Source organism: Mauremys mutica, chromosome 2, assembly GCF_020497125.1.
Source record: "Mauremys mutica isolate MM-2020 ecotype Southern chromosome 2, ASM2049712v1, whole genome shotgun sequence".
Classification (NCBI taxonomy): Eukaryota; Metazoa; Chordata; order Testudines; family Geoemydidae; genus Mauremys; species Mauremys mutica.
In genome coordinates this window covers 42,904,474-42,919,079 of record NC_059073.1, presented here as the reverse complement: position 1 = coordinate 42,919,079, position 14,606 = coordinate 42,904,474, and the positions used below count along the sequence as shown (strand labels likewise).

The following is a 14,606-nucleotide window of genomic DNA, read 5'->3' as shown; positions in this document are numbered from 1 at the left end:
AAGGCTAGGACTATAACAGTGTTTAAAAGAGAACTGGATAAATTCATGGTGGTTAAGTCCATAAATGGCTATTAGCGAGGATGGGTAAGGAATGGTGTCCCTAGCCTCTGTTTGTCAGAGGATGGGGATGGATGGCAGGAGAGAGATCACTTGATCATTGCCTGTTAGGTTCACTCCCTCTGGGGCACCTGGCATTGGCCACTGTTGGTAGATAGATACTGAGCTGGATGGACCTTTGGTCTGACCCAGTATGGCCGTTCTTATGTTAAATGATCACCATATTTGGGGTCGGGAAGGATTTTTCCTCCAGGGCAGATTGGCAGAGGCCCTGGAGGCTTTTCGCCTTCCTCTGCAGCGTGGGGCACGGGTCACTTGCTGGGGAATTCTCTGCAGCTTGAGGTCTTCAAACCACGATTTGAGGACTTCAGTAACTCAGACATAGGTTAGGGGTTTGTTATAGAAGTGGATGGGTGAGATTCTGTGGCCTGCATTGTGCAGGAGGTCAGACTAGATGATCATAATGGTCCCTTCTGACCTTAAAGTCTATGAGTCTAGAGATGGCCCTTTTTGTCACTCTTTGCTGTCAGCTTTGGACTTCGCAATCTTGAGTAATTTTGTATCGTCTGCAAACATTGCCACCTCACTGTTTACCTTTTTTCCAGATAATTTATGAATATGTTGACCAGCAGTGGTCCTAGTATAGATCCTTGAGGAACCCCACTATTTCCTGTTTCCATTGTGAAAACTGGCCATTTATTCTTACTTTTTGTTTTCTGTGTTTTAACCAGTTATTGATTCATGAGAGGAGGACCTTCCCTCTTATCCCATGATTGCTTAATTTGCTTAAGAGCCTTTGGTGAAGGCTAAATATAAATAACTTGATTAAGAAACACCTAAGGAGGGACATAAAGGTGTAGATCAAAGTTTTCGCAAGTGACTAGTGATTTTTGGTGACACTTTTTGGGAGCCTAGCTGGAGACACTATAGAGGGGCCTGATTTTCAGAAAGTATTGCAAACACGTCTTAGGAAAACAAGGCTCTTTTTAATGAGTCTCTGGTTGGGTCCCAAAACTACTAGTCACTTTGCAAAATCTTGGCTGTAAATAGCATGAAGGGGGAGGAGTGTTATTTAGTATAATGGGTATAATTAGGAATAATATGTGAGAAAAATGTAGACTAAATATCAGAGAATTTTTCCTGATAATGAGATCTGTTAGCCTTCATCTCCTAGGGGCAGTAGTGGAAGTCCCACTACTTGGCAAACTAGTAAATATACATTAAATTTCACTGTAGCCAGCTCTTGCAATTTAATAACATGGTTTTAGCGCTGACTGGAGCCAATCTCCCCAGAAGCTCCAGTGCTCATGGATTTTCAGTCCTGCCCAGGAGAAACCGTCCTCTGATTAGCTGCCTTCCCCACTTTCCTGTCTCCTGTGGAACAGTAGCCAGTCAAGGCTTCCCACTTCTCTCAGGAGCAGAGATGAGTTTTGGGCTCGTGAAGGGGAGACAGAGCAGCCAATAACATTTTCAGAAGACAGGAGGAAGGAGAAGAAAGCCCAGCAGCTCAGGGTGGCACTTTCCCCCTCCCCTTCTGTGAAGCATTGGTCGGTCTGCTCTGTCTTATCCCTCCTTCCTCTCCACACTCTATCCCTGCAACAGGAGGCCTGTGAAGGGGGAGCGGGAGTGAAGAACACTTGGAACTGACCTCCCTCCCTGCGCTTGGGTAGAGGGGGGAAAGAAGACCCTGCTGCGGCTGCTGCCCGAAGCTGGAGAGGGGTTGAAGAACCCCCACAGCTGGCAGATATGCAGAGGTGTCTTATGGGGCAAAGGCCTGGGGTGGGGAGCAGAATCAATGTGAGGCTAGGAGCTCAAAACTGATCTGGGGGCTGGGTGTGTATAGTTAATTGCAGGGCTGGGAAATGGGCAGATGGGGAGATGGAGGGGACATAGAATTACTTAATTAGATTTGGGGGTTTGGGGAGAAGCTAGAATCATGGAAATGTAGGGCTGGAAGGGACCTCAATAAGTCATCTAGTCCAGGACCAAGTATACCTATACCATCCCTGAAAGCTGTTTGTCTAACTGGTTCTTAAATAGACTTTGTCTGTTGCTGGTAATATTATTGGACCCCCGAAGCTTTTGGTGACCACATAATCGCCAACTGTGTAGCAGCATTTAAACAAATGTATGTAATTTGATCTCAGTTGGATCCATTAAGTGAGAGCCAAAATCACCTTATTCTATACATTTGGGAGAGTTGCAACACTGTAATTAGAACAGGAGTACTTGTGGCACCTTAGAGACTAACAAATTTATTTGAGCATAAGCTTTTGTGGGCTACAGCCCACTTCTTCGGATGCATAGAATGGAACATATATTGAGGAGATAATTGTAATTGTCACTCTCCCCCTGGAGGTGGGCAGAGGGAGTGTAAAAATCAAAAGGATGCAAAATCTGATATTAACTTTTCTTCTTTTTTGGGCCAATCTCATCATTTTGAAGGGATGTGACTCATGATTTTTGGACTCCTGGGGTTGACAATACTGAATCTGCTTTGGCCAGGAGTTGGACTAGATGATAGAACAGCTCTTTCCTATTTCTAGAGCCTAGGAATGTGCCACTTCTCATATGAACTACTGAAGGTGATTACTATCCGGTCTGGAGTTCTTTGCCAAAGTTGTAAAATGCTAATCTGCTCTGCGAATAAGTGGATGATCTCCCAAATCTAAGGAAAAAGTACATAGGGCAAGTGAGAAGTTTAAAATTTGCAAAATCAAGGAAATGAAGAAGTGCCAAAACAAAAGGTCAGAAGTCTAGCAAAAGTTTAAATGTAAATGGAAGAGAATTGTTCTCACACTGGTTGGTCTACTGACCCCAAGATATCATTATTTTCCTCAATTAAACAGTTGTATGTAATACAAGGATTAAAGTTTTATTTTTCACTGAACTGAGAGTTACATCAGCATTAATAATGCCAAAGCTGTCACAATAGCCACTAACCCATCAAAATAGCACCTTTAAACAATCAAATTGTTGACTTAAAAAAAATATTTGAAGACAAAGATTTAAATCCACAAAGAAACTATTGTCTTATTTTCAAGTAGCTGAAGTTACCATAGATAAGAATTTTACTGATGAAAATAATACTGATGTATTGTATCACTACTGGAATCTATCCCTTACTATCAATCCATTCAGTGCTCTGTAGCACAGTCCAGTACTGTTGTGCAGATACTGTGCAAGATTCTCTACACAGAGATCTCCATCTGAATCCCCACATGGGGAATTAAAGAACCAGAGCCATTGAGGTGAGTCCAAATCCTTAGATTTAAATTGAAAATTCCCTGTGAAACACAAAGGGATTTAGGTGGGAGGTTCCAGTTTTGTCCTGTCCCTACCGGTGACAAGCTAGTTTTAACACCAGCTTTCCAGGGAAGCAGCTTTAGCCCTTCTTCAGTGGCTGGTTTTCTTCCCTTTTGCACGCAGTCCTGTAAATTACCCCACATCACACCTGTGTGGTGTTTGTTTTATTTAGCTTTAACTAAAACAAGTAATAATTAGATAGAGCAGCAAGATAATGAGATGGAAAATTGGTTAATATGCTAGCAAGCCTGTATCCCATTAGAACTGGAATTCCATTTCTGCTCATTTTGGCTTATGTTCAACATCCTTTGATTTTGCAAGACTATGTGGCTCTTGCTTATTCGTCTGCTTATGAATAAAGCTGTACTCTAGATTCCACAGGAATAAATCCATGCAGTTACTTTATGGTCAGCAAAAAGCATTTCTGTTCTATGCTTACAAATGTTCTTGGTTGCCTGTGGAAAGGCCTCTGATTTAGTGAATGGAAACAGGATCCTTTTCTTTCCTTCTCATTGGCAGAAACATGTAGTTAATATTTTTCAGCTGTTCACAAGAGAATTTAAACAAAGGTAATAAACCAATCTCCTAGAACTGGAAGGGACCTTGAAAGGTCATCAAGTCCAGCCCCCTGCCTTCACTAGCAGGACCAATTTTTGCCCCAGATCCCTAAGCGGCCCCCTCAAGGATTGAACTCACAACCCTGGGTTTAGCAGGCCAATGGTCAAACCACTGAGCTATCCCTTCCCCCTAAACAAGGGCTTGTCTACACACAGAAGTTGCACCGATTTAACTTTAAATCAGCTCCCTTATGTGTAGGGAGATCACTTGTCTGGGTTTGATCCAGACAGTCCTTTTTTGGGGTGGTTTGTCCTGCGCCAGGCACTGGAACAAAACTGGATGTGGTTTTCTCTGGTATTGCACGGGGGACACCATTTTTAAGAGCCTGCTGTTCCACCCCTTCTGGCATGACCTTGAACACACCATGTGTGCAAGGTAACACTGGTGGGGGGACATGCACCTAAACATGGTGCCCACCATGCAGCATGACTTCACGCACCATGTGTTTGAGGTCACACTGGTGGGACAGAGCAGCATGCACTTAAAGATGGCACCCTCCATGTGGCATGACCTCACATGCACTGTAATGCGAGGTCACACCAGTGGGGGCACTTTTTGTATGGCATAACCTCACATGCACTGTTTGTGGAAGGTGACGCCAGTGCAGGGGAGGGTCATGCAATTCTTGGAAGTCCTGGAACCTCCAGCATCCCAGGAACCTGCGAGTGGCTACCCTACTTGTGCATATGTATTATACAATCTTGACTGACCTGATCACATAGTATATTTTTCATAGGACTCCTGCCTCATTTGGAGCACAAGATAGATGGTGTTCTGGATAGTGAAGTAGGCTATTGTCTATAAAATCCTGCCCCATTTGTTGCTGAAGCTGAAAGGGGTGTAGTGAATGAGACAAGGGACTGCGGGAAGAGCAAAAGATGGTCCCAAAGTGAATACTGTTGAATTCCACCATGGAAAATTGAATCCAATTTGTGTGATGGAAGGCAAGTTACCCTGAGGTATTATTGGCAGAAGTGCTGAGTATTCCCAGCTGCTGTTGAAGTCACTGAGAGCTGTGCTTTGAACGTGTACAGCACTATGTAACGCCAACTTCTCTGAAAAATCAGGCCCATTGCATCTCAAATTGGATACAAAACTAGCAGACAGTTTTAACCTTTAAATGCTCTGTCTCAGTTCCCCTTCTGTAAATAGGGATAATAATACCACCATTCATCACAGATTAAAATTAATTAATTAATGTATGTGAAGCAATCATATACTTTAGTGATGAGTTCCATAGAAAAGCCCATGAGGAAAGTAATAATTCTGTCTTCAGAGCAAAGTTTGAATAGTGTGCAGTAAATAAGTCATAGGGCCACAGTTTGAACAATGAGGACAAAACAAAATATTGAATAGCTGCTCATTCAGTCAGCATTGCTCATCCTGTGCACTGAATGAAGCAGGGGTCCAGTGGAAAAAATAGTATGTGACCATGCAATTAAAGACTATATGATAAATACCTATGCCAACTCCCTCTTCCTCCTCTTTCCCTCCTTACAGTGGTGAAAAGTGCTGAAAGGTAATGTGAATAGAGAAAGATTAAAACATTAGTGAGATAGCTAAAAGAATGAAAAATTTGGATTTGAGAAAGTGGAGGAGGAAGGAGAAAAGAGGGATTGTTGGAACAAGAGAGAGACTGAAAAAGCATTGAAGATGATGGGAAGGACAGAGAGAAAATGTAGAGGAAGGATGAGGAGGAAGAGAAGGGAAGAGGGAATAACAGGCATTGAAAAAGCCAGAGGAGCAGGATAGGCGGTACAAGAGAAGGAAAGGAAAGTGCAGTGAGGGACAGAAATGACCAAAATGATACTAGAAAGTGTGTGCGTGCATGTGTGCAAGTGCACACATGCCAAGGAAATTGTACTCTCTGGAGATCACCCCTCTGCATTGGGTGCTGAATTGTAGAAAAATAGTTATTTGGTCCATGGCTGGACTTTGCTTTCCCTTGAGATACATACTAGCTCATTGTTTTGCCAGCACAGTTGAGTCTTTGGGCCAGGCTTATCTGCTTTGTATTTTAGAATTCTAGTCAAATCATCTTTGTTTTTTTTCCCTCTTCCAGAGAATGCTTGCAACCGCAAACGTCTTGATCTCGTCTTCATCATCGACAGCTCTCGCAGTGTACGTCCTTATGACTTTGAAAAAGTGAAGGAATTCATTTTAACCATCTTGCAGTTCCTAGACATCAGTCCTGATGTCACCAGAGTAGGCCTCATTCAGTATGGCAGCACAGTCAAACATGAGTTTTCATTGAAGACGTTCAGGAGGAAACATGATGTGGAACGAGCAGTGAAAAGAATGATGCACCTGGCCACTGGCACCATGACTGGGCTGGCTATTCAGTATGCACTGAACATTGCATTTTCAGAATCGGAAGGGGCACGGCCACTGAGCCAGAATGTGCCCAGAATTATCATGATAGTGACAGATGGGAGACCACAGGATCCTGTGGCAGAGGTTGCAGCTAAAGCCCGGAACTCAGGCATCCTGATTTTTGCCATTGGTGTGGGGAGAGTGGATATGAACACCTTGAAGTCCATTGGAAGTGAACCTCATGAAGAGCATGTCTTTTTAGTGGCTAATTTCAGTCAGATTGAAACACTAACCTCTGCATTCCAGACTAAACTTTGCGGTAAGACAACTATTTGTGGATTTGAAAGCCTGGGTGAAAATATTCAGAGTAAAAAACAAACATGCAAAAAATCAAAGAAAAATTACCTAGGTTTTGTGGTGCAATATAAAAGCTAAGCAGAAAGCTAACTAAACTAGAAAACATTGGTGCTTAATTCATATAAAATGTATAAAAGAGGTTTATCCAAAAGACACTCAGCATAGCAGACATATCTGGGAGGGAGAGAGCCAATTCTGCTGTTGGACCTATTAAAATGTGATTTAATTCCTAGTGGAAATATGCAATGAGTGAAATACACATACCCTTCTTTTACCATTTATTATTTATTATTATTATTTTAGAGAATTTACCATCCTTTGCTACTTAAATGTCATAAGTAATTTGATTTATATTAATTTTTAAATATTTTTCATTTAGTACTGATCTTTAAATTTGTAAGCTTCATGGTTGTCAGATTCTGGGTACAGTCCAAACCAGTGAGGGGTTGTGTCATTGCCTGTCCTGTAACCCTGGGCAGGGTCGCCCAGAGGGGGGGGCAAAGGGGGCAATTTGCCCCGGACCCTGGGTGCCTTGAATAGCAATGCTGCTGTAGCTCCCTTATCTGGACACTCCCAGCTATTTTACAAGCATGCACTGAGTGTCTGTGAGTTAAGTACCTCTGGGTCTGCAACTCTGACTCCAGCAGCCTGCTTGTTACACCCCAGTCTCACATTTGTATCCACCAGAGTTTTGGTTACATCTTGCAAGATGACCCCAATACCCCACAGTCCTGAATTTTCCCAAAACCACGGGCTCTGCAATGTGCAGTCCTTTCCTGGCCCAATCAGAGGTTTGTTTGCTCCACTAAAGGGACAAAATGCACAGTTTATCACTTTAACTGGGGTTAACAATCACTTCATTTCAAACAGCACTGGGTGGGTTTAGAGTAAAAGTAAAGTTTATTACCAAAAGGAGATAGGATTATAAGTGAATTCAAGTATGAAGCATAGAGCTAGAAATGGTTACAAGCAAATAAAAGTAAAAAACACTTCCTAGAGATTAAGATTTAACAAAACTGTAGTCTTAGTTAAAGGTCAGATTCTTACCACATTACTATCCAGCAAGACACATTACCACCCCTCTGGCCAGGATCTTCCATAAACTCCAGAGAGCTCTGTTCCTTTGAAAGGTAACTTGGGGTTCTTTGCCCCTCTCTTTTAGAGTCCAGTGACCTTGTGAAGTGGATTCTTCTGAAGGTTTCCGACTGCCCACCTCTCTCCCTCCCCCCCCCCCCAAAGTAAGGTTAATTCAAGCTGTGGGAAAGGAGACATGGAATCTGGTGGTGAAGGAAGTTCCATGCTGGTTTCTTCCACCATTGGTGTTTGCAAAAATGCAAATGTTTCTGTTCCTCCCGCTGTGATGCAAATGAATCCTTGCCATGTGATTACCAAATGACTCTGATGACACCTGGCTGGAGACATCAGCTTGTCCTTTATCTTGGAGAAACCTGTTTACCTACTCCCTTCACATTTGTATGGTTCCTTGGGCATTTACTGTACATACAGCAGGCAAGAATATTACTGATCAGCGTTACTATTTTGCAGTGACACCTTACATGACACATATCAGATACGGTTTATGACCTTTATGAACTGGGGTATGCCGAACTGGTCATGCCATTTGAAGCTTAGATACCATGAACCCCTTGCCCTCTTGCACTGGGCTGCTGTTAGGGTCACAGTGATCTCTTGGCTATAATCAAAATACAGAGTTCAGGCAGTATATATAGAACCCTTCCAAATGCTTAAATATTGACAGTGTGCAAAGAAATATCTCTGAACGTTCCTTGATATTAGAAATGAGACATGAAAACTAAGTAGTACTTTTGTTCCATCTACAGTCCTTTTTGTGTACAAAAACTTATGAACAGCCATTACTGTAGTATTGTTCATTCATGCAATAAAGTTAAAAGTAATCTTTGCTAATGTACACTACTTTGCATTAGGCAAATGGCTTCTGTGATCCTTCCTGGGGGTACCCGGGGTTGTGAGGCACCTCGTTAAAACCTGCCCTTAACGTGAGGAAGTCTTGTCTGTGTCTGCCAGGGGTCATCTCCCCAACTCCACCAGCCACAAGCCACACAGGCATTCCCTTCTCAGCTCATGCAGGCTCTGCAGTCCCTCTGCAGGTAAGCAATAGGCACACTCCAAACCCCAAGCACTATGAGCATCCCCCTGGAATGTCCAGCCCCTGTGTCACTAGACATTCACAACATTCACATGTCTGCTACTCCCAAAGGAATATTCACGCTAGCTTATCAGTTTCACCTCCGCATCATCACTCCACTCAAATCACAGGATTTAGATTTGTTTATACTGAAAATAAGTCTGAATTTATTTAACAAAGAACAGAGATTCAAGAAGAAGTAAACAGATTTAATAGACACAAATAAAATCATAATATGCTTTCTAGAGCCTGAACTTAACTAACAAGTCATTCTCCTGTCTCATAAAGGATAGCTTGCCCAAAGTTTCTCTGCCAGGGTTAAACAGTCAGACTGGCTGTGATCTCCATTCATAAGACAAGACAGCTGGCAGCCTGCCCCCGCAGCCTGCCCTTGCTGCAGTCCCAGATATAGTTCATGATGATCCATTGTCTTCACTTGTAAACAGGGAAACCCCTGCTGGTTGCTTGTTCCTGTAGAGAAACTCCCCCTGTAATATCTTGATTAGCATTTTGTGCACTTGAGTAGTGGTTTGCTCAGGCTGTAAATAGGCGTTCATTGTGAATTATACAATATTCAATTTACGTATAGCCGAACAGGTGGATAAGCCACCTGCCTGAACAAAACTTGTTTATCACGTTCTGGTGATCAGCCCCAATTCAGACCCTAACTTTATATATATATATATATATATATATATATACACACACACACACACAGAGAACATAACGTATTATCCCTACATACATTTCTCATTGATTAGGATGATCAGTGATGCAGGCTTTCAATAGAGACCTTACATGACACCCTTTGATAAACTATTTTGTAGACCAAAGGAATTCCTGTAACCCTATGCACCCCTGTTCCTTCTGCTAATGGGCACTAAGAGGTCCCTTGGTCACAGTTTTATATCAGGTAATTATGTATTTAGACAGGTTTTTAAAAAGTCCTATGACATACCTAATATATTAAGATTAATACAGCAGATCTGTTCCAATCCATATATTAAAATACGTTTTTCTATTTTACTTTACCCTGATGTGTAGAGACTGCTTTGGAAGATGTTAATACAAATTAGTGATTCAGAATTGTATGGAACCCACGTCCAAGTAGATATGCATCTGCATCACGTGAGCCATCACAATTTGTTGTTCTTGCTGGCATTCTCTGGAGAGACTGAATGGGTGAGGAGACCAAAATGCCCTCTCACATCTAGAAGTGATCCCCCCAGAATAGGGGTGATGCACATGGGTAAGGCAGTGTGGAAAAGCTACCGTTTCCAGAACCACTCCAGATTTTAACAGGACTCCAGTGGAAGCAGTGATATCACAACCTACTGACAGTGGAAATTCATCAGATAATATATTTGACAATTTTTTTCTGCTATATTATCAGCCATGGTAGGGAGTTACATTAAAATAAATAAATAAAAAATGAATTGACAACATTAAATGTAAACAGAGTGAACATTAAATAGTACACATCTGTGTTTTTAAAAAGTATTATTATTACTTTAAATTATATGGAGGTGGGGCCAGCACAAGTGTTTTTTACTTTGGTTAATAACTTACTTTTCAGGGAAGTAGGTGAAAAGTAAACAATGCAGGCCTTGTTTGTAGTTTGCTTCTAAGTCCTCAGCATACATGCCCCGGGATACAGCCGCTATCCTCCCAGAGGAAGAGATGTGGAGGATGAGCAGGATTGCCTTTGCTTGACAAAAAGCACTGCCTGTGCTCAGGGAATGCCTCCAGAGCACTTCTTGGCTCAGGGTTTGAGCAGCTAAGGCAAGTCGTTGAGCCCATGTCTCTTTAATGGTATGGTAGATCAGTGGTTTTCAACCAGGGGTACATGTACCCTTGGGGGTACACAGAGATCTCCCAGGGAGTTCATCTAGATATTTGCCTAGTTTACAGCAGGCTACATAAAAAGCGCTAGCAAAGTCAGTACAAAGTAAAATTTCATATAGCCAATGACTTGTTTGCACTGCTCAATATACTATACCCTGAAATGTAAGTACAATGTTTATATTCCAGTTGATTTATTTTATAATAATATGGTAAAAATGAGAAAGTAAACAATTTTTCAGAAATAGTGTGCTGTGACACTTTCAATTTTTGTCTGATTTTGTAAGCAAGTAGGTTTTAAGTGAGGTGTAACTTGGGGGTAGGCAAGACAAATCTGACTCCTTCAAAGGGAACAGTTGTCTGGAAAGGTTGAGAGCCACTGTTGTAGATTATTAGGCCACAGGATGAATAGAGCTGATTGGGAATTTTTTGATGAAACAGGTTTTTTGGTCAGAAAATGCCAATTTCTCAAAATCAAAATTTTTGGTGAGAAAGGGTCAGTTTCGACAAAACTTTTTATTCAAAACAAAAGAGAGACCTCCACACACCCCAAAATAGCCAATAGCTTGGTGGTTAGGGTTAGTAGTGCCCTAGCCACCAGCCTATTGGCTGTTCGGGACTGGGTCTCACTCCCCTACTGGAGCTGTTCCACTTTGTGTAATTTAATGTTAATTGGAGCGGGAACATGAATCTGGTGAGTGCCCTAACTATTGGGCTATAGAGTCAGTCTCTCTCTGTCCCTGTGAATATAGAATTATTTGTGCCCTAACCACTAAACTACTGGCTATTCTGGGATGGTGTGCACACTTTCCATGGCTTTTCATGAAAAATGTTGAAAGGTGTTCGTTTTGTTCCAAGAAGAGTGGAAAAAATTTTGAAATGTCAAAAAAATTTGTGGGATAGGAAAACTTTCCTCTCCAGCTCTAATGATGACTTAATTTTTTAATGATTCTTTCAAATCAACAATTAAAATTTAGGAGAGATATTCGTAACTTGTAATTCTTGCAAGTGGAAGTTGCATAGCTAATGACTTTTCCAAGGTTTGTTTAATTTAATATTAAGGGGATTCAGTAGGTTTTGCTATACATTATTAAAATGAAAATCCAGGAGCTGCCACGTGGGGTGTGGGGGGGTGGATAGGAGCAGAGGGGAAGGGGGTGGGTTACCTTGTTTGTTGACGGTAGGCTGTTTTGTTGTTTCACCTGAGGCCCCAAGAGGGGAAGAAACAGCGAAGAGGCCTCAGGCAGAGGGTTGAGCTCTGGCCCACCAGAAAGACATATCCCACAGTGCCTGCTGGGGTGGGGGTAATTGGACTTATGTATGTGCACTCCTCATACAGCTCTACCATGGACAGATTTGTGACAGGTACATGAACTGCCTGGAGAATAGTGATCAGCTAAGTTCCCTGTAAGCCGTGTGGCCGCACAGCAGCCTATGTAGCGCCACGCAGGCGCTCCGGGAACCCGGTTGGGAAAGGGGTGCACCTTCCCCGGTCCCCAACCTGCCATGGCCCCAACTCTGCTGCGGCCAGCGTGGCTCAGCCCCAGGCGTGGCCAGGGCGGCACGGCTGGAGCGGCCCCAGGCATGGCCGGAGCGGCATGGCCCCAGGCGCGGCCAGGGTGGCCCTCCCCGGCCCGGACCTGCTGGGGCCGGGGGAGGGGTGCCTATCCTGCAGCCCGAGCCCCAGAGCTGCCGCTGCGGGGTGAGGTACCTCTCCGTCCAGCCCAGGTGCTGCTGCGGGGAGAGAGAACTTGGGGCAAAAGGCACTTTCAGCAATTGAGATTGGGTCAAAATTCATGGGGCAATCAGGATACTGCGTTACCATCCCCATGTATTACTGCCTCCCCATGGCTTCCAGTGCAGCCTGTTAGGACTGTATGCAAACACACATGCTAGTACAGACTGGTCAAGAATTCAACAGCCACCTCCACCCATCCCTGGAATATTTCTGGACTGCATATGAAACTCCAGCTATATTTCGGACAAATGTTTTCATAACTTGTGAGCTACATGGGCTACATTTAGCTTACATGGGCTACATTTGTAAGTGGACTACATTCCACCTCCCTCCCCACATACGGTTCACTGTTTACATGAGGCTTGTTAAACCATTGGGGAGGAGTGGAGCGGCACAGTAACAGGGAAGGCAGTATAAGCTACATATTTTTAATATCCCTCCACATCATAGCAAGAATGTGTGAGCTTCTGTTAAAACCTTTTTAAAAATGCTTGTTCCACTGTTTCTACTTCCTGGTGTCCATTTTATATTCCAAAGGGTGGGGCGGGTTCCTGAACCGCTAGCGTGCAATCTGCCATTAGCCACAGCTATCTGTGGCTAGTCATATCTTTTGCATTGGTTCATAATCCAGAAATCCTTCCCATTACTATATTAGTAAAAACACAGATGGAGCTAAATACCTACCAGGCTCTGGGACAACTTCTGCCTCTTCCATTTCTGTTGCCAGTTCCATGGCGGGCTGCTTCTCTGGGGAGACATCAAAAAGCTCCTCCAAGTAAAGACCCAGATGTACTGCAGCTGCTCCAGCATCAAAGCCTCCTTTGGGAGTGGTTTCAGGAAGAGTCATTTTGGTAGCATCATCCTGGCTGACCAGGCTGTCGTGAAGCTCTGGTGACTCTGTGCTTGGTGCAGTACCCAGCACCTGGTCAAACCCCTCATAAAAGAGGCTGGATGATGGCAAGTTCCCAGATGTGCAGTTCTCATCCTGGCTTTCCGATAGTTGGTCTTGAGCCACTTAATCCTCTCCCTGCACTGGGCATGTGTATGGTGAATCCCCAATGCTGCCACCTTCTTCACTATTTCCTGGGACGCATGGTCATTCCTGGAACTCTTGCTAAAATTTAACTTTTTGCTCACCTTGTACCAGAGATTCACCAAAATCTGGCTGTGCTCCTGTGATCAGGAAGCAGTGCAGTTGGCAAAAGACTTCTGGTTGGTGACCATTGCAAACACAGGAGAAGGCTCAATGTGTCTGCAGCCCTGCGGTCAGAATAAAATGGAAGGGTTAAACACTGGGCTACTGTACTTGAACAAAGAGGGTTGCTTCCGTTTCCTGGGCGTCAGCTGGCTATAGAGAGGATAAAGAACACCTGCCCATGGAATTGTGAGATAGCATTGTGAGACTCTCAGGTCCCAAGTCTGAGGGACCCAGGACCAAGCTGTATCACAGTGCAAAAGATGGAGTTTGGGCCTGAGCTGCCATGGGGCCGGACTCGAATCTTCCACCCACTGCAGGGTCCTGAGTCAGACAGAACTGTGTGTAGGTAGAAGTGGGGTTTGGGCTTGAGCCTGAGTCTAAACCTGGGCTTACATTTCAGTGTAGACATACCCACAGGGAACCTTAATTCTAGTATTTCCTGACTTCTGAGTATTTGAATGTTCTTGCAACTTGGATGTTCTTCTAAGGTAGTGTGTGTTTTTTTGATGTAATAGTCTATAAATACAGCGTGTGCTGCATTTGCTCACTTTGTAAATGGAAGATTCCCTAATTCCTGGGACATTTAAAATGACTTCATTTTCTGCTTAGCAATTGCCAGATTTAAAAGGGTGGGGTTTTTGTCATAATAAGATAGTATTTAATTATTATGGCTAGTGGAATGCAGCCAGCAGGAGACTTGTGTTTGGAGAAGCATCAGAGAGCTTACGTTTCACTTTCAGAAGAGTATTAATGCAAAAGAAAAAGACAAGGAGTTCCTTCCAGCAGATCCTTATCCACATAAATGAAAGCACTTGAAAAGTTGTAGTTGTAGTACAGCAGTTGATATTATGATCCAAACATTTTAATAAGCGGGTTAGAAATAGTGTTGGTTTGTACATTGGTTGTGAATTCATAATGCTGGAGACTGTTCCAAAGACTAGATGCAGGGTGTGTGTTTCTCAACCACGTTTTTTCTTTAAAAGTACCACATTCACCACACGCTGAGCTGT

At 43.2% G+C, this 14,606-nt stretch overlaps 1 protein-coding gene across 9 annotated transcripts in view; it reads left to right on the top strand.

The window, feature by feature from the left end:
- The window catches only part of MATN2 (matrilin 2), a 110,669-nt gene that overhangs the window by 31,969 nt on the left and 64,094 nt on the right, over nt 1-14,606 (top strand). For all 9 annotated transcript variants that reach the window (XM_045003741.1, XM_045003738.1, XM_045003737.1 and 6 more), the window contains exon 3: nt 6,044-6,613. In XM_045003741.1, coding sequence (XP_044859676.1) covers nt 6,044-6,613 — 570 coding nt within the window. The remainder of the gene's footprint in view (nt 1-6,043; nt 6,614-14,606) is intronic.